The 24,150-nt window shown below is 19.4% G+C and overlaps 7 protein-coding genes across 7 annotated transcripts; 1 reads left to right on the top strand and 6 right to left on the bottom strand.

The window, feature by feature from the left end:
* Positions 1-583: 583 nt before the first annotated feature.
* Positions 584-1,925, bottom strand: PRELSG_0905700 (succinyl-CoA synthetase alpha subunit, putative; the record flags this gene model as incomplete). Its single annotated transcript, XM_028676482.1, has 3 exons — positions 584-1,441; positions 1,575-1,655; positions 1,884-1,925. The coding sequence occupies 3 exons, from the start codon at positions 1,923-1,925 to the stop codon at positions 584-586; spliced, it is 981 nt and encodes a 326-aa protein (XP_028532966.1).
* Positions 1,926-3,259: 1,334 nt separating this feature from the next.
* On the bottom strand, positions 3,260-4,267 carry CK2alpha (casein kinase 2, alpha subunit, putative; the record flags this gene model as incomplete). The annotated part of the gene is made up of 1 exon (XM_028676481.1): positions 3,260-4,267. The coding sequence occupies one exon, from the start codon at positions 4,265-4,267 to the stop codon at positions 3,260-3,262; it is 1,008 nt and encodes a 335-aa protein (XP_028532965.1).
* Positions 4,268-6,288: 2,021 nt separating this feature from the next.
* Positions 6,289-6,768, bottom strand: PCD (pterin-4a-carbinolamine dehydratase, putative; the record flags this gene model as incomplete). Its single annotated transcript, XM_028676480.1, has 2 exons — positions 6,289-6,501; positions 6,652-6,768. 2 exons carry the CDS (start codon positions 6,766-6,768, stop codon positions 6,289-6,291), a joined length of 330 nt encoding a protein of 109 aa, XP_028532964.1.
* A 409-nt stretch (positions 6,769-7,177) lies between these two features.
* On the bottom strand, positions 7,178-7,672 carry DTD (D-tyrosyl-tRNA(Tyr) deacylase, putative; the record flags this gene model as incomplete). Its single annotated transcript, XM_028676478.1, has 1 exon — positions 7,178-7,672. The coding sequence occupies one exon, from the start codon at positions 7,670-7,672 to the stop codon at positions 7,178-7,180; it is 495 nt and encodes a 164-aa protein (XP_028532963.1).
* Positions 7,673-8,876: 1,204 nt separating this feature from the next.
* PRELSG_0905300 (conserved Plasmodium protein, unknown function) lies at positions 8,877-11,730 on the bottom strand (the record flags this gene model as incomplete). The annotated part of the gene is made up of 3 exons (XM_028676477.1): positions 8,877-8,954; positions 9,171-9,198; positions 9,305-11,730. 3 exons carry the CDS (start codon positions 11,728-11,730, stop codon positions 8,877-8,879), a joined length of 2,532 nt encoding a protein of 843 aa, XP_028532962.1.
* Positions 11,731-13,324: 1,594 nt separating this feature from the next.
* On the bottom strand, positions 13,325-15,094 carry PRELSG_0905200 (IWS1-like protein, putative; the record flags this gene model as incomplete). Its single annotated transcript, XM_028676476.1, has 1 exon — positions 13,325-15,094. One exon carries the CDS (start codon positions 15,092-15,094, stop codon positions 13,325-13,327), a length of 1,770 nt encoding a protein of 589 aa, XP_028532961.1.
* A 2,985-nt stretch (positions 15,095-18,079) lies between these two features.
* On the top strand, positions 18,080-23,044 carry PRELSG_0905100 (mechanosensitive ion channel protein, putative; the record flags this gene model as incomplete). Its single annotated transcript, XM_028676475.1, has 1 exon — positions 18,080-23,044. The coding sequence occupies one exon, from the start codon at positions 18,080-18,082 to the stop codon at positions 23,042-23,044; it is 4,965 nt and encodes a 1,654-aa protein (XP_028532960.1).
* Between the last annotated feature and the right edge of the window lie 1,106 nt (positions 23,045-24,150).

Here is a 24,150-nt window from a genome sequence, read left to right as displayed (position 1 = left end):
TATGTATGTATATACAAATATAATGAAAAAATTATAGATAAAAAAAATATCTACTTTTGTTATGAAATTTATTCTAAATTATTTAAAATAAAAAAAAATCATTTCACTTATTTAAATATATAATAAAAAAATTCCCTACGATTATTTCATCCCAAATAAAGCTCTTTTAAAATATTCAAAATTTTTAATATTTAATATGTATCAAAAATATAATTTTATATTAAACTTTCAGCTAGGTAATAACTTATGTTCCATATAAAAATATATGTACAATTAGAAATATTTTCAAATGGACTAAACAAACAATAAATATAAAATCATAAAATTTGTAGTAATTATTCATTTTAATTTTTTAAAAAAAATCCTAAAAAACGATGTAAATATTTTATATATATGTGAAAATAATTATATTTTTTTTATGATAATTAATTATAAATAATAATAAGTTAAAATGTACATATATATATATATTTTTAAAGTAAAAATTAATTTTTCATTTATTGAAATAAATGTATTTAAATGAGTACTCAATGTAAAGAATACTTAAAAATCATAGATGTATTTTATCGTAAACAAACAATTCTTATAAATCTTTCATTACAGAGTAAATCGCATTCCCCATTTGTGTGGGATTCGTAATAGTATGAACACCTGCACTTCTGAGAGCTTCAATTTTTTCATCTGCTGTTCCTTTACCTCCACTAATTAATGCACCTGCATGGCCCATTCTTTTTCCTGGTGGTGCACACTTTCCAGCTATAAATGCAAAAACTGGTTTTTTTTTTTTTTTCCCATCATCTACATTATTTTGTATTAGCCATTCAGCCACTTGTTCCTCTGCATTTCCACCAATTTCCCCAATTAATAAAATACATTTTGTTTCGTCATCTTCCAAAAACAATTTAATACAATCAATGAAACTTGTACCATGAAATGGATCTCCCCCTATTCCTATACATGTAGATTGCCCTAATCCTACTTTTGTTGTTTGATTCACTCCTTCATATGTTAATGTTCCACTTCTACTTACAATTCCAACACATCCTTTTTTATGAATATGTGAAGGCATAATTCCAATTTTGCATTCCCCTGGTTTTATAATGCCTGGACAATTAGGACCAATCAGAGTACTTTTTTTTGACATGTTAAGGCAATTTTTTACTTCAATCATATCATGTTGGCATATCCCTTCAGTTATACACACAATTAATGGAATTTCAGATTCAATAGATTCAATAATTGCATTTTTAGCATGTTCTGGGGGAACATATATAACAGATGCATAACAATTAGTCTGTTCTTTAGCTTCTAATATAGAACCAAACACTGGTAATGTGTATTTGTTATCGTTGCTTTTCCATAAGGTTCCCTTCTTTCTTGGATTCACACCTCCTACCATTTTTGTTCCGTACTTTAAAGCCTCTGTTGTATGAAAACTTCCCTATATAAGTAATATATTAATATTATTATCATTAAGAATAATAAAAAATTAAAGCTTAATGAAACAAAATAAATAATAATAAATTAAAATTAATTATGAAGAACTAATAAAAATAGAGAAAAAAAAAAAATACTTGTTTTCCTGTAATTCCTTGGCATATTACTGTTGTATTTTTGTCAATAAATACCTTGCTTGTTGCTGAAAATTTTCTTCCCTAACAATTAATTTTTTAATAAAGTATATTTTTAAATTAATATAAATACATATATATAAAAATAAATCAAAACATATATTAACATCATATATATATATCTAAAAATGTATTTATAGTTTATTCTTTTTTTTTTTCTTTTTTATTATTATTTTTTTTAAAATATATGAACGGATTTTTTCTAAAATGTTTAATTTCTTTTTAATTAATATTTATATATATATTTTATACCTTTAAGGAAGCATAAAATTTTTTCATATTAGAATATTTCATTAACTTTAAATTAACAGAAAATGACATGTTTATTCACTTTATACATAAAGGGAAAGGAATTATTAATTACTTACATAAATTGTTCTTAACTTTTTTAAAATTTATTTTCGTTTTAAGTTGTATATCATAAAATATTATTGTTAATTTGAAGGTTTATTTTATTTTAAATTTTCTTCTTTTCATATATCTAAAATAAAATAAAAAAAAAAAAAAAATTGTAAATATAAAAATAATATAATTAATAAAAAAAAAATTTTAACTAGATAAAAATGAATACGTTTTGTTTATCATATTTATTTTTCCTTTTTTTTTTTTTGTTTATAGCATAAGTAGACTTTATTCGCCAATTAAAAAATATTAATATATTTGATTTGTGTTATTATGTATATTATAAAATATATGGAAATTTATTCTTTATAATAAAATAAAATTATAATATAAAAAGTAATATAACTTTATGTTATATAATTTTTTTTAATTAATCCTTGTATAAACTTTTTTATTATAATTATTTGCGGCAAAATAATTTTAGTATTCCAAATATATATGATAAATAAATCTATTTCATTACTATTTAAAAAAAAAACAATGCAGTGATAATACATTTTAAATGAAACTGCGTTATTAGGTCTATATTTAGAAACTTATTAAAAAATTTAGGTTTTTCTTATATTTTTGTGTAGTATATAGCTAACATATGTAAATATAATTAAAAAATAAATCTAACAATAATGCTATAAAAAGTGTAAAGGTTTTGTTACTGATTAAAAATAATAATATGTACACATTTAGATAAAATTATGAAAAAAAGAACACAAAATTAAAAGTTTTAAAATATAAGTATAAATAGTATTATACTAATGTATACTTCACTTAACAAAAAAATTCACAGTTTTATAATAATTTTTTTATTTTTTTAATAAATGTATATATAATTATATTAAAGAAATATGATGTTTTATTATTTTAGAAAATATGGACAAATAAGCATAATCTTAGAATATCCAATAATATGCACATTTCTTTTTATGAAGTTTGTGACAATTTTAAAAAATATATCTTAATAATTTAAAAAAAGTTGAATAAAATAAAATAATAATTACTGATTATAAAAGAGAAATATAAATATATATAAGGTTGAATTAAATAATTGATATAAAAGAAAAAAAAAAATGTAGCAATATAATTATATGCAAAAATAATAAATAGGTATAAAAAATTTTGATTCTATAAATATATATTTCATATAAAAAATTTATGAACAAAAATAGAATTTAAATAGGAAAAAATATATATAAGTATATAATTTAGTTAAAAAAAGGAAAATTAAAAAATTATAATTCTTCTCGCACCTCCTTAAAGTATGGGTGCTCCATAGCCTCTTTAGGGGCTATTCTTTTCGCATGATCATAAACAAGCATCTTATCAATTAAATCAATAACTTCATCTTTTGCAATATCAATATTTGATTGAGTTAAAAAGTGAGACCATGGTTTTCTTTCATATTCACCTAATATATTAAGATAATGTGGCTTTAGTTTTATATTATATTTTTTTAAATAAGCATGTAAATCATCTGTTCCCAAAACTTTTGCAATTTTAACTAATTGATCATAATTATCATGACCACAAAAAAAAGGCTCCTTTTTAAAAATCATTCCAGCTAACATACAACCAAGACTCCATATATCTAAAGAATAATCATATAACTGCAAATCTATTAGCAATTCAGGTCCTTTATAATATCTACTAGCCACACGAACATTATATTCCTGACCAGGGTGATAAAATTCAGCTAATCCCCAATCAATTAATCTTATTTGTTTATTTTCATGATCAATCATGATGTTATGTGGTTTTACATCTCTGTGCATAATACCTTGACTATGACAGTAATCAAGAGCTTTTAAAATTTGATAAATATAATAGCGTATATCTTTATCAGTAAACTTTGGATATAATGTTTTGAAATCAATATTATTTATATATTCAAATATTAATGATGGCGTTTTTGTTACAGGGTCTTTCACTATATCTAATAGCTTTATAATATTAGGTCCTCCATGTAAATTTTGTAAAATTTTAATTTCTCTTTTTATCTTTTTTTTTTTAACAGGCTTCAAAACTTTTATTGCACATGGTCTATTATATTCAGTATCGTATCCATTAAACACTTCACTGTATTTTCCTCTTCCTATTTTTTTCATTATTTCATATCTGTTTGGTTTATTCCATTGTAACTCTAAATTATCATAATCATAATATTCTTTTGGCTTATGAATGTTGACATCAGCATAGAATTTTGGTATATATATTCTTTTGTTTATTGAACTCACTGACATTATTTACTTTATAATTTTAGTAAAAATGTTTGTAAATTATTAAAGGTATAAGAAATACAATGATATATATATATATATATATATATATATATATATATATATATATATATTTTTTTTTTTTTTTTCAATAAAATAACAATAAAATTAAATAAAATTATTGTTATTATTTATCCATATCACATATATACTTAAATTTATTCAATTTTTTTATATGAATTTTTATTATGTTTTATGTTTATATATATCCTTAAATTTTATTGAATTTTATTAAAATTTTTCAACTATGTATTCTATTTGAACTAAGATCAATTTTGTACTTTTCCGTGTTTTTTAATTTAATTTTTTATCTTCAAATTTTTTTATATTTTATTTTTTTGTTACTTAATTTTATATATTTATTCTTAACATTACTTATAGTTTCTTTTATTTTTGGTATTTACATATATATATAAATATATATATTTGATATAAAATAAATATCTTGACCTTTTTTTCCTTTATTTTTTTTTTGTTTTTTCAAAGAATTCATAGATATAAAGAACTCAAAAACTTTTATAAGTATGAGTTAATAAAGTATGAGAACTAATAAAAATTTTATTTTTTATAAAAAATATTAAATATGTAATATTTTATTAATAAATATATTGAAAAATATATTTATTAAAAAAAAAAAAAAAAAATCAAATAACATATGCATATATATATATATGACATAAATAATTTTTTTTTATTACTGCATACTTGAGAATAAATATAATTATAATCATGCCATTTTTTTAATTATGTTAAAATATTTATATATTTTAATCATATAAATTATTAAAATATAAAAAGTAAAAAAAAATATTTTAATTTTTAATATAAAATAATTGTAAAACAAGATTTGAACACCTAATTCATATAGAGTAAAATTTTTTTTAATTCATATACACCATTTATTTTACATTATATTAAAAAAGTATTATTTTATATAATATATTCCTTCTTTTTTTTTAAGGATATGTATATTTATGAACATTGAAAATGATGCAGAATACTCCTATGTAGAAAATAATTTTAATATATTAATTATTTTATTTTATTATTATTTCCTCTTTTCCTCTTTTGTTTCTTTTATTTTTTTCCTACTAATATTATGATTTACTCCTATTCATAAATTATAAAATAAAATCCTTAAGGATATAAATAAGTATTTTAATATATTATTAAAAATAATGAATATCCTATTTATTTTTATTTTATATATTAATGTATATAAAATAATATGTAAATGCACTTAAAAATTATATCAATATTTCATAATTAAATAAAAAAGTTTAATTCTTATAATATACTTTTAAATAAAACTAATTTTAAGAGAAAAGATAAATCAGATATACAACATAAAACTATATTAAAATAAAATTATTATTATTATTAACAAGAAGAAGTGCTTTATTTTTTTTAATAACAGATTAGAATAAAAGATGTTTATTTGATTTACAATATAATTAATTTTTATACATAATCCTTTTAATATAACTTCATATATTTATTTTAATTAAAATTAAGAGAAACTTTTAATTTGTATACAAATAAAAAAAAAAAAGAAAAAAGAAAAAAGAAAAAAATTATATATTTATGTTATTTTAGAAGTTTTTTTTATTTTGTTATATATTATGATTTAATTTTTGAAAATTAAATTATTTTCTTAAGTATGGAAAATATATGAAGATAATAAGAAAAAATTTTTAATTTAATTTTTATTTTGTATGTATTTTTATGTAAAGTAGTGTATTTCATATTATTTTTGTGAAAATAGGTTAATAGTACATATATTAAATATAAAAATTAACTTTAACTCGCCCTAATATGTTTCCTTATTATATATATATCTTCATTAAAATTAAAATAGGAATTTTCTTCTTTTGAAAAAATAAAAAATGTTTTCTTAATGTTCAATAAAAATTCACTCAAAAACAGAATTAGTTATTTTAATTAAATCCTTAAATGAATTCATTAAATTAAAACATTTTTTGTTCTTATTTGTTAATAGTTTTTTCTTTTTTTATTTCATGATCATAATTCTTCAGGGTATCATCAATAATATTAGCCAATTTTATATCCTTCTCTGTGATATCTTTTAATGTGTGTGTGTAAATTTTTATTTTCACTTTATTATAATCATTTATATATTTACAATGATGATTTATCTTTTCATTATGCTCAGATATTTCATTCATGAATTTCCATGCCTAATTATTGAATAAATTATAATAAGGAATGTGAGATAATAATAATAATAATAATGTTATAATAATAGTTCAATAAAATTAGTTAAAGTAATATAATAGAAATAATAATACTTTAATTAGCTACAAATTATGCTAATATTTTCAATTTACTTGAGAAAAAGAAGGAAATATGATTTTTCTTTCTATATAATTATAACAATTTTCTTTAATTTTATAATTCCATAATGGTATTAAGGTATTTATTTTATTTTTATCAAAAATTATCATCCTTAAGAATTTATATAAAAAAATAGATATTATTGTTATATTTCAATAAATGTAAAAAAAAAAAAAAATATTCAGAATTATGTATTTGGATAAATTATATGCAAATTAATTTTTTATATCAGCATAATAAGTAAACATAAAAAATAATAAAAAAATATTATATGATATATAATTTTATAAATAAAAGCACAACTTTTTTAAAACTTATACCAAATTTGATTTTAAACATGCAAAAAGAAATTTCTATTTTTTTCTAGAACACCTTACTGTGTAGTAACACCATTCATTATATAACACTTATTCATTTTATAAATATATAATATATTATTTTTAATTATGTAAACATAAAATTACTAAAAATTAATATATTAAAATTTATTAATTTATATACATGCTTCCCTGAAAATTATTATTTATTTAAATTAATATCATGACTATCAATGGAAATAGTAACAGGGCCATCATTTATAACTTCAATATTCATATGATACCCAAATTTTCCAGTTTTTATTTTTTCTTTTTTATATTCTTTTATAAACTCTTCAACTATTTTATTAAAAAAAATTAAAGCATCATTAGGATCCTTTGCTAAGTGAAAATCTGGTTTATTTCCTTTTTTTGTATTTGCAAATAGTGTAAATTGAGAAACAAGCAATATTTCATAATCTAAATCTTTTACACTTTTATCCCAACTTTTCTCATTATCTGGCCACAATCTTAGATTTAAACATTTTTTTATTATATATAATGCATCTTTCCATGTATCATCCCTATGAATTCCAATAAAGCAAACTAATCCTTCATTTATTTTGCTAAAAACTTCTAACTCATTTTCATTTTCTTGAATGAGTTCTTTTTTAACGCTTAATATAGCCTTTTTTACTCTTTGTATAATAACTCTCATTTTTTCTTTTTTTTTTTTCTTCTTTTTTTTCTCTTTTTTTTTTTTTTTTTTTTTTTTTTTTTTTTTTTTTTTTTTTTTTTTTTTTTTTTTTTTTTTTGTGATTTCGTTGATATTTCTTTTTTTTTTTTAAATTTTCTTTATTATATTATTACAAATATTTTTGATTTAAATTTAATAGTATCATAACTTTTTATTCTTTTAATTTATAATTCAATATTATATAAAAAGAATCAATACATAATATTTGCCTCATTCAAAATTATCAGTTTTTATACTTATCCATTCATATATGTTATTCATTTACATTAAATTAAGCTTTTTTATTTTTATATAATCTTCATTTTGTACATGTTTTTTACATTTATTTACTTTAAAAACCTATATATTATCTTTTAAAAATGCTCTTTATTTTTTCTTAAATTGTAAAATATGCTTTTACTATAATTATTCAAAGCAAAAATTAGTTTTATTACTTAATATTTTAAATATATATTATAAATAATTATTTTTATTTTTTTTATTTTACTTTTTTTATTTTTTTGTAATCTAAACTTAAAAAATGTTAAGTAAAAAAGAATTCTGCAACTTAGAAAAAGACTGAAAAATATATGTATTATATAATTTTTTGTAGGAGTAATTATCAAAATTTACACTTTTTTCTTGTAGATGCAAAATAAAGGAATATAATATATAGGGATGTGAAATATTTACATAAAAAATTTGGTTTAAAAATTTAAATAAAATGAAATAAAAATATAAATATAAATAAAATGTATACGGATTAAAATAAAGTAGTATAAATAAAATCTTAATAATAATATAAATCTAAGAGGATTAAAAAAAAAAAAAAACTTATTAAAACCTATTTTAAAAATAATACAAAAAAAAATTTAAATCAAAGCTTATTTAAAATAGAATTTTTCATGTATTACTAATTTTAAAACAAAAATCTGTACACAAAAGGCAATAAAGAAACAAAATATTTTAAATATATACAGTAAAAAAGAAAAAAAAAAATCAAATTAATTATTCACTTTATATAACTTTATACATATTACAATAATATAAAAATGTTAAAAAAAAAATTTATAAAAGGGTTACAAAAAATTTTTCACAAACTTTGAGGGAAGTATAGTAAAATAAAAGTGGCTTGATCTATGAAACTTGTTCTATTTATTATTATATAATTTTTTTTAATTTCACCCTATTCTATTTCATCTTTTTCTTCATTTTCTACTACATTTTTTTTCTTTTTTGATTTCTTACCTTTTTTTTTATTCTCCTATAAAAATATATTACATAGAAAAATGCATTTGTGAATTTTTTGTAAAAATAAGTTGTATTGAAAAATTTGGAATTTTTTTTTTTATATTTCAAAGTTTTTATATTGAAAAAATAATATATGTTAAAATTATAAAAAATTTCATATCCTTGATATATTAAAACAATTAATGATATTTAAAAAAAAAAATTATAGGTTATATATTTATGTGTTTACCCCTTCTTTATTTAAAATTACATTAGTTCTATAAAAAAAAAAAAAAAATTGTATATATATATATATATATATAATTTTTTGTAAATAATATATGAATAAAAATATTAGACAGAAGTTAAAAAAATAACTATTACTTCTTTAATCTAATTTTTTTTTGAGGAATATTAAAAATTTGTATATCTCTTAAAAATTGAGGGAATGGGGAGGGAGTTACTTGTATATTTGCTTTTTTTTCAACTCTTGTATAATAATGTGGATTGATTTTATTTTCATAATTATTTAAATATTTGAAATAATAATAATCATCATGCAAATTGCTATTTTTCGTAAATTCTTTTGATTCATTTTTTAAGTAATTTTTATTCGTTAATAATTTTTGCAATTTTTCTTGATATTCTTTTTCGTCAAATTTAATTATTTTTTTTTCATCATTATTTCTCTCTTTCGAGTTTTTTTCATTAAGAACATTAATTTTTTGTATATAAACTTTTTCTGCTTTATTATACTCTTTATTCAATTTATGTTCAATATCATTTATGTTTTCATCGCAGTTTTTATATTTACTTTGTTTCATACATGAATTAAGTTTGTTAATATTTTCATTTAATTTGCTTATTTCATAATTTATATGCTTTGCACTTTCTTTATTATCATTAACATTGTTATTGTAAATATCATTGTTATTAACATTCATAACATTATTTTTATAATTGTCTTTGCCATTAATATCGCTATTAATAAAATTATGATTATTAGTATTACTATTAATATCAATATCATTAGCATTACATCCATTAATGTCAATATCATTAATGTTATTATATATGGAAACATGGTTATTATCAATATTAATATCAATATCATCCTTATCTTTTTTAATGTTAACGTCATCATCATTATTGACATTAATATTATTAACATCATTATTATTATCAATATCATTAATGTTATTATTTATAACATGATTATCATCATTGTTAATACCAATATTATTAGATCCATTATTATTAATATTGGAGTTATTATAATGACTACTTTTATTTTTTATATCATTATAAATATTTCCTTCAAATTTTCCTTCATATAAATTATCTTTTTTAGTTTTGGTTGAATCAAAGATATAACTCGTGTTGGAAACATACTTATTTTGTCCAATTTTATTTTCTTCTTCATTGAAATACTTGTATTCAATGGATTTTCTGTTTGAATCATTACTATTCATATAATTTTCCATGTGATATAGAGTATCGTTATTATCGCAATTATTCCTCAATATTTCATTATTTAAAGAAATGATATTTTTTTTTTCTTCCGTTTTTTTATTATTTAATAAAACATCACTTACTTCTTCATTATCAGAAGAATCACTATTCGAAAAATTTGCATTTGTACTTTTATTCTTCGAGAAAATACTACTAGAATAATATGAATTGCATAAAGAACTTTTGTTTAAGTTTTCCGAATCGAAATCAACAACACCTTTTTCTTCCAAATGCGATAATACACTGTTAATATTCTTTGATAAGTCCTTATAGGAGGAATCATAAATCTCCGAATGTTTATAAAGAAAATTATTTTCATATTCATTATAAATATCACAATCAACATTTTCTTTTTTATCTGTGTTCAACATATAATTAATATGTATGTTTTCATCAAGTTCATCACATTTTTGTTCATCATGGTAATCATCAATTTTATTATTTAAATAAATGTATTTATCGTGATTAAACCTTTTATTGATATAAATAACATCCTCTTCTGAATCTTTTTTATCATTTAAATTTTTTTCTTCTAAAGAAAAAAACTCTACTTTTATATTCCGATATTTTTTCTCATCTTTCTCATTATAGTTAAAATATTGATCAGTATTTAGATAGCAATTTGATTGAAGTTGCTCTACGTCCTCTTCTTCATTTAAATTTACATATTTATTAATAATTTCATTATTTAATACTTCATTACTCGTAGAATTATCAAATAAATTTTTTTTATCAAAATTGTTGTTTTTAATAAATTCATCAATACCGTCACCACTTAATTTATTAATATATGATACAATATATTCCAATGGGGGTATAAAAAAAAAAGAATCATTTATATTAATATTACTTTCATCTTTAAATGTTTCATTAGTAGAATTATTTGTTTTAGAATTTTTTTTTTCATCTGGTGAATCAAATATTGTTTTTATATTTTTAAAAGTTTTATGACAAATGGTATTACAAATATTAATCATGAGATCTTCAATATCTAAAAAGTTAGAATTTATAAAGTAATAATTTTTATTATTTTCAATAAATGATGACACATCATTATAAATATATCTCAAGAAAAGTATGTACTCTTCATCTTCATTGGTAATTTTGTCGTTACTATTCTCTTTTTTATCATTAAAATTTTCGATAGCACATTTTTCTTTTCTTTTATGATTACTATAATTTTTTCCTTTAAATATATTAAACAATTCTTTTTTTATAATATTCTGATATAAAAATTCTATGAAAGCATGATCTTTTCTCTTTTTTTTTAATGTATCTTTTTTTTCTTCTTTTCTCATTTTCTTCAAAGCTTTTTCTTTTTTATCTTATATTCTTCATATATATCCTACAAAGTATAGCAAATGGCATTTTGTGAGAACTGCGATTTAAATATCATACTATTCTTTTAATGTTTAATAATAATTTTTTTTTTTTTGTTATTAATAAATAATAAACTAAATTATTTTTATTTCATCTATTATTAAAATTAATATAGAAATATTAAAATATACATTTTCATATCTTCTTTTTCTTTTCTAACGTGCTGTAGAAACTTATCCATAGATTATTTTACAATTAATATAAGGAAATAAAAAATAAAATAGAAAGTTAACTAAAAATATCAAGTATATAACAATAAAAAAAAAGTGTATTAAATTACCAAACGTTTTAAATATAATATATATATATATATAAAATATCGAAATATTCAAATATTTTAATTTTATGGTATTTTTTTCATTTATTTAAGTAAATTTTTTATATTATTTCTTTTTAATATTAAAAAAGAGCAAATTTTCTTAAAAAAGTTATTTAGAATATAGTTTTAATAACAATAATGGAATGTAAATATTAGAAGAATTATTTTAAAGAAATAGTAATAGGTATTATTTCTACATTTTTGATCATGCTATTTAATTTATGCTCATTTCTTATATTTTAATAATATTAATAATTTTTTTTTTTTTAATTATAGTTGCACAAGTATGCACATTAAAAGATTTTTTTTGTATCTTTTGCATATCCCTATATTTTCCCACGATAAATATATAATTTAAAAAAAAAAGGACAACTATAAATGGATTTAATATTAATTAATATTATCGTAAAACTATTTTGTGTACACATACACTATCTTCTTAGTTCCTACCATTTTTTTGATATCATCTTTAAAAATATATTTATCATTGAATATTGTAAATGTATTTTTTTTCAATTTTTTAAAATAACCTTTTGTAAATCGCGATTTACCATAACAAAAAAAAAAAAAAATCAACAGAGAACATAATATGTTTATAAAAAATAAGTCTTTATTTTTTATATAAATATTTTATCTACTATATTATTAAAATAATCAAAACAGTTTATTATTTATTAAAGTAAATGTTTACTCTTAATCATTTAAAAAAAAGAAAAAGATAGAGAAAAAAATATAAAAAAAGAAAAAGAAGAAAAATAAATAAAAAAGTTAAATTAGTTTATGCTTTATTTTTACATTATGAGTAATTTCCTGCTTTTTTTTTTTTTTTTTTGAAAATTGCTTATTCTGTGTAAAAAGGATCTTCTTTTGTCTAATCATCAATAATTATAGAATCATTAAAACAAAAAATAAAAAATATGTTTATTTTAACATTTTTCCCAAAATATAAAAAAAAAGAAAATTCAAAAAAATTGTGATATTTCACAACATTTTATAGAGATATACTAAAAATTTAAAAGCTTTAAAAAAAAAAAATAAAATCTTAAGTGGTAATACAAAATTGTTTACATATATTTATATTTTTATATATACATTTTATGGAGTTTATATATATATATTTATAGTATTTTATATATATACTTTTCCTATTTTTGAGTATAAATTCTTTATTAATATTCTATACTCCTAAATATTTAAGGTGCAACGGCGACTCCTTTACCTTCAATTGATACTTTTTGAGTTTTTCTAAATCTCTTGTTTAATTTCATACTATCCGTTAGTCTCTTAATTTTACTCTTTGGAATATTTCTTTTAGTAGAATTAGGAACGGATGAAGGAACATTAATTAGAAAGGAGCATTCACTATTATAAGGTATAGTTGCATGTCTTTTGAATTCATTTTGCTCTTCTTCTTTTTCTATACAAATAGAATCTGGTATTAAAGTCTTTGCTTTCTCAAGAACCTTTTTATGAAATTCTGGATTTTCCATAATTTTTTTTTGTCTTTCTTTTAAAAATTGCTTATAATTAGTATTTATTCCTATGATTGGACCCATCCAATTTTGTAAAATACTTCTTATTAACTTTTTATTTTCTTCTGTTTCATCTTTATGTGAATGAAGATAAGTCATTATTTTTCCTAGCTGACTTCCCCTTAATGACTTAATAGTTATTGGTAACTGTTGAATGACTTTTAATAAATTAGTTCTAATTGTAAAATTTGGCAAAGTGTTTTTTGATGTTGGCATTAACCACAATGCTAAAACATGATATATATTTAACTTCATAAAGAAAGGCTTCCATTTAGGTTTTGTTAAAATTTTGCAAACTTCGTCAATTATTTGAAGCTTTGATGTTGCTGGTTTTCTTTCTTTCATATTTTTCATATCCTGCTCATGAACTAAAATCATTTGATTTAAAACATTTTCACAATACTGAAGGCCATCGTCTTCTGAAATTTTAGGTGCCCTTTTTCTTCTAAATTTTAAATTTTCTAATATTTCATCAAAATAATTTTTTTTTTTCTTTTGTGATTTATTGGAATCGTCGTTTTCCATTTCATACTCTTCATCTAAAATTATATCACTATGGTCCATTTTCTTTGAAATATATTTCTTTTTTTTGTTAATATCATTATCACTACTCATTTCATCATCTTGCTCTTCTTTATTTTTCTCTTCTTCTTCAGCTGCATTATCGATATATTTATTTTTTTTTAATCGTAACATTTTTTTTTTTTTTTTTCTTAATATTTTATCATCTGTATCGTCATTTTTTGTTTCATTACTTTCATTACCACTTAAATTTCTTTTTTTTTTATTAAATTTTTCTTTTCTTTTGTTCTTGTTTAATAACTCTTCAGATACACCATCATTAACTATATTAGTTTTCATTGTATTGTCATTATTGTCTAGTATTTCTTCGTTTTCATTTTTATCAAAACATAATGTGTCTTCAGCGTTTTGTTGTTTTTTGTTAATTAGCTCTTCATAAGAACTATTATTATTTTCTTCTGTTATCCGTTCATTTGTGAAAACATTGTTATTAGATGAATAATTTTTAAAATTATTACTACAATCTTCTTTATCCCCCACATATTTTTCATTGAAATTAACTTTATTTCTATGTTCCTCTACATATTCCATATTTACTTCTATTTTTTCTTCATCTTCTTCATTTTCATCTTCATGTTCCTCTTCATTTTCATATTCTTGTTCTTCCTCATTTTCATCCTCAAGTTGCTCTTCATTGTTTCCTTCTTTTATGTCTCCTTCCTCTTGTATCTCTTGGACCTCTTCTTTTTCATATTTTGTTTCCTGTTTTTTCTCCTCTACATGTAAGTTTAATAATTTCGTTTTTTCTTGAACATTTTCTTCGTTGTTTCCTTCTAAATCATTTTCATCATCGCCTAACTTGGAAATTTTCAATGATTCATCTATATTCTTATTTATATTCATTTCCATTTTTTTTTTTCTTTTTTAGATTTTTAGAATTTTAATTTTTTCAATATCTTGTTCAAAAAAAATTAACTCATTATCTGAAGTTGCTGTGAAATCCTTGCTTTTTTTTTTTTTTTTTTATTTACATCTAATTACTTTTGTCTCTTTAATATATTTTTTTATTTGTTCACGTAATATCATAAAAGAGTCGTAGTTATTTTTGTTAAAATTGTTTAATTCGTTATCATAATTATTTATATTTTAAAAAATGATCATCCCAATATCATTAATTCATCATAATTTTTTATATATTAATTTTTTTATAGAAATAGCTATATATATATATATATATATATATATATATATATATATATATCAATTAAATTTAGTAATGTATAATTTAATATATATATATAAAAAAAAAAAAAATAAGCTATGCAAATTCCTTAATATATTTTTTAATGCTTTTATGCTTTGGTTAAATAAATTTATTTTTTAGCATAAGCAATTTCTAAAAAATTCTTAGTAAAAAATTTTAAAATTTTTTAGATATTTATTACTCAAAAAAATAAAATAAATTATAAAATTTGAAATGTACTTTATGGGCTATTGATGGTGACTTTTCATGAATTTAACTTAAATGACAAGAAAAAAATAATAGTTCACAAAAAAATATGTTTACAAATATAAATTAAAATGTCAAAATTTTAAAAATTTAATAACAATAAAATATATTTTTTTATTATTTATAATTAAACGTTATTAAAGTAATAAGTATTAAAATGGTATATAATTTTTTTTTTTATTTTTTTTTTAAAAGCACTTTTTTTTTTTTTTTTTTAAATAATATATATGAACTATTAATAAAGCGCATGTAACTTTTTCACATATTTTTTTCTAAAAGATATTCCACTTTATTTCTTTAAAAAAATAGTGTGCAATCAAACTTTTAAAATTTAATTCTTAAGAAAGGATCTAGTAATTTTTTTGTTTTAAGTTTATATAAAATATATATATATATACATATTCTTTGATTGAGATTTATTAAAAAAAAAAAAAATAATAATAAAATTAATTTAAAAAAAAAAATTTTGTTGAATATTGATATTACAAGAATAATATTCATTCTTTAAACATATTATTCCTTTTTTAAATATGTAATAATAAAAAAGTAAGCTTAATCTTTATTTCCTTTTTACTGACCGTATTTTTGTAAGAACCAACTTAAGTATATTTTTATTTTAATGTTTACATACTATTTTTAAATAAAATATTTTTAAAATATCAAAAATAAAACAAATTTGTGATACAAAAACTCTTCAAAAGAAATATTTTTTTTATTATTTTTCTTTTTAATCAATATTTTTTATAAATGATTTATTTCGTATCACATTAGTATACCATTGACAGAATATATAATATATTTGAAATAAAAAATATTGTTATTTTTATAATATTAAAACACTTATTGAAAGCATGTTTAAACTGTGAATATAAAATTTTCCTTTTTTTTTTTAGTAAAATGTAAAGCATATGATTAAACAGAATTAAAAGATTTATATATTAATTGCACATGTATATTCCTTTACAATTTTTTGAAATTTTAGTCTATGAATATTTTTAATTTATTAAAAACACTTCTAAAATTACATAAAAAACACCGGTTTCAGAAAGTTGAGAATTTTTTAGTCATAAATAATTGATAAAAATAAGCTTAAAAATATAAATTAAATTTTTTTTTTATTTATTCAGAAGTAGAAAAAAAAAAATATCGCATTTTATATTAAAATTATGTATTTAATGGTTCTTTCCCTATAATGAAAAATATGACCAAGCATATAATTGTATACTTGATGCAAAATTAAATTCTTTATCTTTTTTTTTTTCTGTACATTTATTATACAACTTAAAAAATTTAAGATTAAAATGCTTAATTTTATTTTTTTTTTTTTTTTTTTTTTTTTTTGTCAACATTTTTTCACTTGAATTGCTCGGAATTTAAATATTTTAAGTAAAATATATATATATATATATATATATATATATATATATATATATTTAAATGCTATATAACCACATTTTTTTTTTCTAAATTCAAAGCCTTCAACATACTGTCAAATTTTATAAAATATATGAATCAAATATATTTTTAAAAGTTATATACTGTCAAATCAGTTCATTTAATTTCTCTTATTATTAATACCTAATTAGGTGTATTATTATACATTATAAAAATATTATCTATAATAAACTGTTTTATGAATATCTATACTTTAATTTCCAATAAGAGTATAATATATGAAAACAATTGAAGAATGTATTTATTTTAATAAATACTGAGCTTTAAAAAAAAAAGAAAAAAAAGAATGTAAAATAGGAATAAATAAAAAAGGCCATAATAAAACTTTTGCTTTACACTTATAAATCCTGATTATACTTTAAAAAAAGATAATGAAGAAAAATAATTTTATAAAATATAATCTTTAACGCATAAATATATATACATTTTAATAAATTTTTTACATTTTTGTGATATATTTTTAGTTATTTACATAAATTTATGAAGTATATATTCCGTCTAAAAAAAAAAAAGATTTTCTTTTTCTGTATAATGAAGAATTTTTTTGTCTAAAAGTTTCTTTTTTTACTGTTGAAATCTTAAAAATTTTAAACTTTATAGAAAAGTAATTAAACTGAATAAAGACAAAATAATTTAGGTAAAGGGACAAGAAAAGAAAAAGGAAAAAAATTTATAATAAAAAAGAAGAAAATTTGAAAGAAAATAGAGAAAAATTAAGAGACAATAAAAGAGCTGTTAAAAGAAATTAAAATAATAAATTAAATATATTAAAAAGAAGCAAAAATTAAAAAAAAAAAAAAAATAATAAAAACTAGCAAAAGGAAAATAGGAAAACAGGGGGAAATAATATATAGTACAAATAAAAGGAAAACTTAGAAAAGAATAAAACAGAAATTATATAATTAAAAAAAAAAAAAACAGCTAAAAAAATGAATGAAATGAAAGATGAACATTTTAAGAGCAATTCAAAAACAAAATACCCTCAATCAATGACGATGGATATCTCTAGATCGTATATAAACAAACAAGACAGAATAAATGCTTTAAATTTATATATTCAGAAATCTTCATATAATCCTCAATTTTTACAAGAAGAAGAAGAAGAGGAAGATGAAAGCGAAAATGAAACAATTGGAGATATAATACTTCGAATAATATCGATAATTTTTCCAGATTTATCACCAGGATTATGGTTTTTTATTCATTTTATTATGAATTTGATTGTTCTATGTGTAGGTTTAAGTTATTTATCAGAACCAAATGTTCATGATCCTATAACAGAGCCAAAATATGATAGAAGTTTTATATTTGGTAGTATATACTGCAGTTTTTTAATTCTAGGAGTAAATATTGTTTCCTTTGTTATGTTAATGATCTTTCATGCAATAGTTCAAAAAGTTATATTAGAAAAATTGTTACAGCCAAGTGCATTATGTGCCGCTTTCTATAATACAGTAGATCCTGAATTAGTTTATTTATTATGGTCATCTGTTCAAATTATCTATTGGAGAAGTAATCTAATTTTAAAAAATGGAGTAGATAAAAGCAGCGACCATTATGTCTTAAGAATATTTGGATATAGAGATATAGATAACCCCTTTAAATTTTTATATAGTATACATTGGTTAATTACTTTTCCTATATTATTATATATAGTTTTTGCAGCACGATTACTTTTTTTATCTATTATTTCTTTCATTTTTGAGCTTGGCTTTTTAATGAATGCTCATGATTTATTAGGAAGATATTTAAGAAAATATGGTACTTTACGTAAATTTAATATTGAATGGTTTATGTTTGTAGCTGATAAGCAGGAAAATATTAGAGCATTATTTGGTTATGAATTGTATCAAGATGAAAAATTAATTAGGCAATTGGAGACAAACGACATAAGTAAAAAATTTGTACAAGATAAAGCAGAATTGTTATTATTTAAAAATTTACCAAGAAATTGCACCTGCTGTAAAATACCTTTAAAAAGAAATAAAAAAAATACAATGAAATTATTGCTACCACCAGTTTTTGAAGAAAAAAATATTATAAAATCTGAAAGTTCCTCTATAAAAAATTGGTTAGCTTGTCACTATGTGGTTAATACTCCTCCTCTTTTATTTTTATTAAATAATAGTATCGCTTTAACAAATAAAAACTCCATTAAAAGTGGAAGTGAAATTTTTTTTAGGCAAATTATAATGTCTTTAAAAATGTATCATCAAGATAAAAATGACACTTATGTTTTTACAGGAACTCCTATGAATAATAACTCATCAGATGACTTATCACCAAATAATAACAAGTTAAATTTTAATTTAAATAAAGCTTCTAATATTATAACAGAGCAAGAAGGATTTTTATATAATGACGCAACAAAACAAACAAACACGGAAACAAAGAAAATTAATTTAGAAAATATTTTTCATGATATTGATCAAGATGCAAAAAGTGAAGAGAAGCATTCAGAAGAAAATAAAGAAAAGTATTTGAATTCAAAAAATAAAACAAAAATGAAAAATAAAGGAAGAAAGGTTGGGAATAGTAACAATATTAGTTTACCAAATAAAGGAAAAGAAAAAGTAATAGAAAAAAACATAAATGAAATAGATAATAAAGAAAAAAAAAATATTTTGTTAAAAAAAGAAGACAACATTAATAGTAATGATGATAATAATAACGATACATTAAGAGGAATGCAAAGAGAACATAAGAAAAATTTACCAATAAATTTAGAGAGTAAAAATGAAAAAAATAGTACTGTGAATGATCAAGAAGAAAGAACAGTATCTAAGTTAAATAAATTTCGTAAAATAAAAATAAAAGATGTAAAAAATGCTATAGATAATAATAAAAATGACGAAAACATAAGAAACACCAATACTAATGCCAATAATTATGATTCTGGATATAAAAATCCTCTTAATAACAAAGAAACAGTACAAAAACATAATAATACAAAGAATATAACAAAGGAAAATATTTATGAAAAAACATTGATAGAAGAAAAAAAAGAAAACTTAAACGTTACTGATAAAATAGAAAATACGACTTTAACTTACCAAGATAAAAAAAAGTTTGTTGAAGAAAAAAAGACCAATTCTAATGAAAGAACAAATATGAATCTTAGTGATTCAAAATTCAATATATATATTACTCCATCTTTGTCAGAAATACCTAATGGAAATAATGAACTAAAAAACAATGTAATGAAAGGTGATAATAAAAATGATGATAAAATAGAAACAAATATTAAAGATGATGTCAAAGTAAATAATCGGGAAATAAGAAATTCCTACATTAATTTAGAGAATTATGACAGTATGACAATAGAAATAAAAGACTTTTCTATTGAAGATGTTTTAAAAAAAAAATATACAAATGATACTATACATCAAAAGGAAATACGAGAAAATGAAAAACATGATCCTTATATAAATCCTATAAATAAAAATGATAATTATGATATTATCGAAGAAAATAAAAAAGATATAATTAAATTTACAAAAACAGAAATATTAGGAACTTCTTTAAGTGAAAAAGAGATTCTAAAGAAAAGTATTTTGAATAATACAGCTAACTTTTTAACTGGTACAAATAAAGAAACAGATACAAAAGATATGAATGCTTCTTTTATGTATAGTGATAAAAAAAAAAGAAATACAAATGAAATAGGTAAAGTTAGCAAAAAAATTAAAAATAAAATATCTTCAAATAAAAATGCATTCTTTTATCAGTCTCATTTATTAAATGAAGAATTGAATATACTAGAAAGGAGTGATGCTATAAATGTAAAAAAAGTTAAAGAAAATAAAAGAATGAAAGTGAGAAATTGTTTTTGTATAAAGAAAAATAAAAAAGAAAAGCTCAGTAGAATAAAAAAAGATATATCATTAGAGATTGATGACCCGTTTGTTATGAATTTAAGAAGTCCTATGCAGTTGAATATAAATGGTAATGAGTTTATAACCAAAGAAATGATTGAAGTGTTTTTAAAACCTGAAGAAGCTGAAGAATTTATGAAAGAATTTGATTTATCTGGTCATGGAAGAATTGATGTTATTATGTTTAGAAATGCAATAAAAAGAGCAATAACATGTAGAAAAAAATTTATAAAAAGTTTAAAAGGTCAAGAAAGTATTCTAAAATTAGTAAGAAGACTAATGTCAATATTAATGTCTTTTTTAGCTTCAGTTGTACTTTTATTTATTTTTGGTGTATCTGCTGATACTATTATTGTTACAGGTGCAGCATTTATAACAGCAGTAACAGTTATATTAAGTTATATGTATACAAGTTTTATAACTTCGGTTATATTTATTGCTTTTTCGAACCCTTACAACATAGGGGATAGAATAAGATTGGATGGAGGAGAAGCAATGTACATTAAAAAAATCAAAACATACACCACTGAATTTGAAACAACAACTGGAAAAATAGTTATTTATGAAAATTCGAAATTAAGTAATGCGAAAATTTATAACGAGAGTCGTTCAAAAAATGCTTATATAGATATTTCTTTTAAAGTAGACATTAATACACCATTAGTAGCTCTTAAAGAATTAAGAAAAAGTTTACAATTTCTTGTTGATAGTAGGCCTAGTGATTTTTGCAAAACCAAAAATTTATACTTTGGCTATTCTTTGCAACCAGGTCATTTTTATGAAATAAGTTTTTGGATTAAATGTGTCGAAGGGTGGGGAAATTGGAGAAAAGTTTTTGAATTGAGAACAGATATTTATGATTTTATAATTTTGCAATTAAGATTATTAAGTATATCTTATCGTTTGCCAACACAAAAAATTGGCTTTACTGCTCCTCTAAATATTGCAGATAATAGTATTTTAAAATTAAATAGAAATAAAGGTTCTGAATATCCTAACACACCGAAAGAAGCCCGTAATCCTCTTTTTGTTCCTTCAGTTAAACATAAAAGAGAATTTGATTCTAGTAATTATGAATTCAATAATAATATGAACTTTCTGTATGATGAAAATAGGCGTACTGATAATAATTATAATAATAATATATACTTACCAAATATGTACAATCATAAACATACAGATAATTATCTTTATTATAATACGTCTTTATCTATTTGTAACCCTAATAATAATTGCAGTGACATCTTTTTTAAGGAAAAATCAAAAAACTTTTATGGCATTGAAAAAAAAGATCATTATTTATCAAGAAGAAATAATTATAATGATGACATGAACTCTTTTAAAGAATATAGAAACATAAAAGAAAAAATGATGAATAATTTAGAAATAGATTCAAACAAAGAAATTTTAAGTGGTGATTTCAAGGAATATACTGAATATTGTAAGAATAGAAAAAATATACTTTCGCAAGAATTGAATCATCCTTCAGATAATAGTTGTAAGGGTACAATATTTAAAAGAAATATAAAATATGACAATATGGATTATAAGGAAGATAATTTTCACAAAAATAGTAATACCTATTGTAAAAATAACGAAAATGTTTTAGAAAATCAAAATAACAACTATTACAATGACATCCTTTCAGAAAATAATTGTTTTCCATATGACCATCATGAAATTAATCTAAGACAACAAAAAAAAAAATGTGATTACAAAAGCATTATAAATACACCTTTTAATAATACAAATTCTTATTACAGTAATTATATGTACAAGAGTCATAACGATAATAAACAGAATTTTTTTAATTACTTAAGTAAATATGATGAAAAATATCAAGATTCATTAAAAATGAACTACAGTGATAAGGAATATTTTTCATATGAAAGTTCCTCTGGTTATGATAGCTTTGAATGTGTTAAACATTTTTCTAATCTTCATAATAGAAGTCGAGGGTCTTTAAATAAACAAAAAATAAATATATTTACATATAAAAGTAAAAAAAAAAATAATTAATTCAATAATTCAGTATAAATTTACTTATTCTTTTATTATTATATTTAGGACGTAGGTCACATATTAAAAAATGCTAATTAATTTAAAGCAAACAAAAAAAAAAAAAAAAATTGCAATTAAAATATAGTCATTAAAGAAAAAAAAAAATACTGACTATATATATATTTATAAATGTAAATTTTAATTACCTCAAAAGAGAACTATTTTCGAGAGTAAAACTATTTCATTTACTATTTAAATATTCACTTATAAAATGTTACAAAGTTTTGAACAAATTTGTAATTTTATCTCTTAATGCGAATTTACTTGCATTATACACCACCTATAAACATTATTTTTTTCCCATTTTAATTTTTTGTGTATATTTATTTATATATTTAGTTTTATTTATACAATCATTTCCCTTTAATTTTATTTATTTTTTTTTTTCTTATTGTCATTATGATAAAAATTTTTAATATATATATGTATTTCTTTTTCATAGAATGATATGTTATATTTGTTAATTGTTTAGTTGAATTTATTTATTTATATAAATCCAACATCTTCATGTTTTATTCATTCATTATTTTATATTCATTTATTTAACAATTTTTTTTTTAATTTTCATCTGTCTATTATATAAAACTTTTGAAAATTGAAGTCTATGCTGTTATAACAATTTTAAGTAAAAAAAAAAGTAATTTAATTAAAAATTTCTGTTTAACTAAATTATAAAAAATAATATCAGTAAGACTAAAGGTAATCCACATTATATATATATATATTTCATTTAAATGAAATTAATATATGTATATTTCACTTAATCTCCTTTACTTCATACAAATATTACATTTAAGAATATGGAAATGATAGTATTTACAATATTTTGTTGTAATTATAAAGCAATAAATATGTTGTAGAAATGGGTGCATAGTATATTAAAATAAGAAAAAGTTTTACATAGTTAGTGAAACATAAATTAAAATAAATATTTTTAATAAAAATATCTTCGATACGTATTAATCAGAGTTATAATGCTGACTTAATTTTTTTTTTATAAAGGAAATTAATTCTTTTTTCAATGTTTCCAATTTAAATATTAAAAATTATTTGTAGTATCCATT

The sequence above is a fragment of the Plasmodium relictum genome, assembly GCF_900005765.1.
Source record: "Plasmodium relictum strain SGS1 genome assembly, chromosome: 9".
Classification (NCBI taxonomy): Eukaryota; Apicomplexa; class Aconoidasida; order Haemosporida; family Plasmodiidae; genus Plasmodium; species Plasmodium relictum.
The sequence above is the reverse complement of the archived record's forward strand: the minus strand, read 5'-3'. Positions and strand labels throughout refer to the sequence as shown.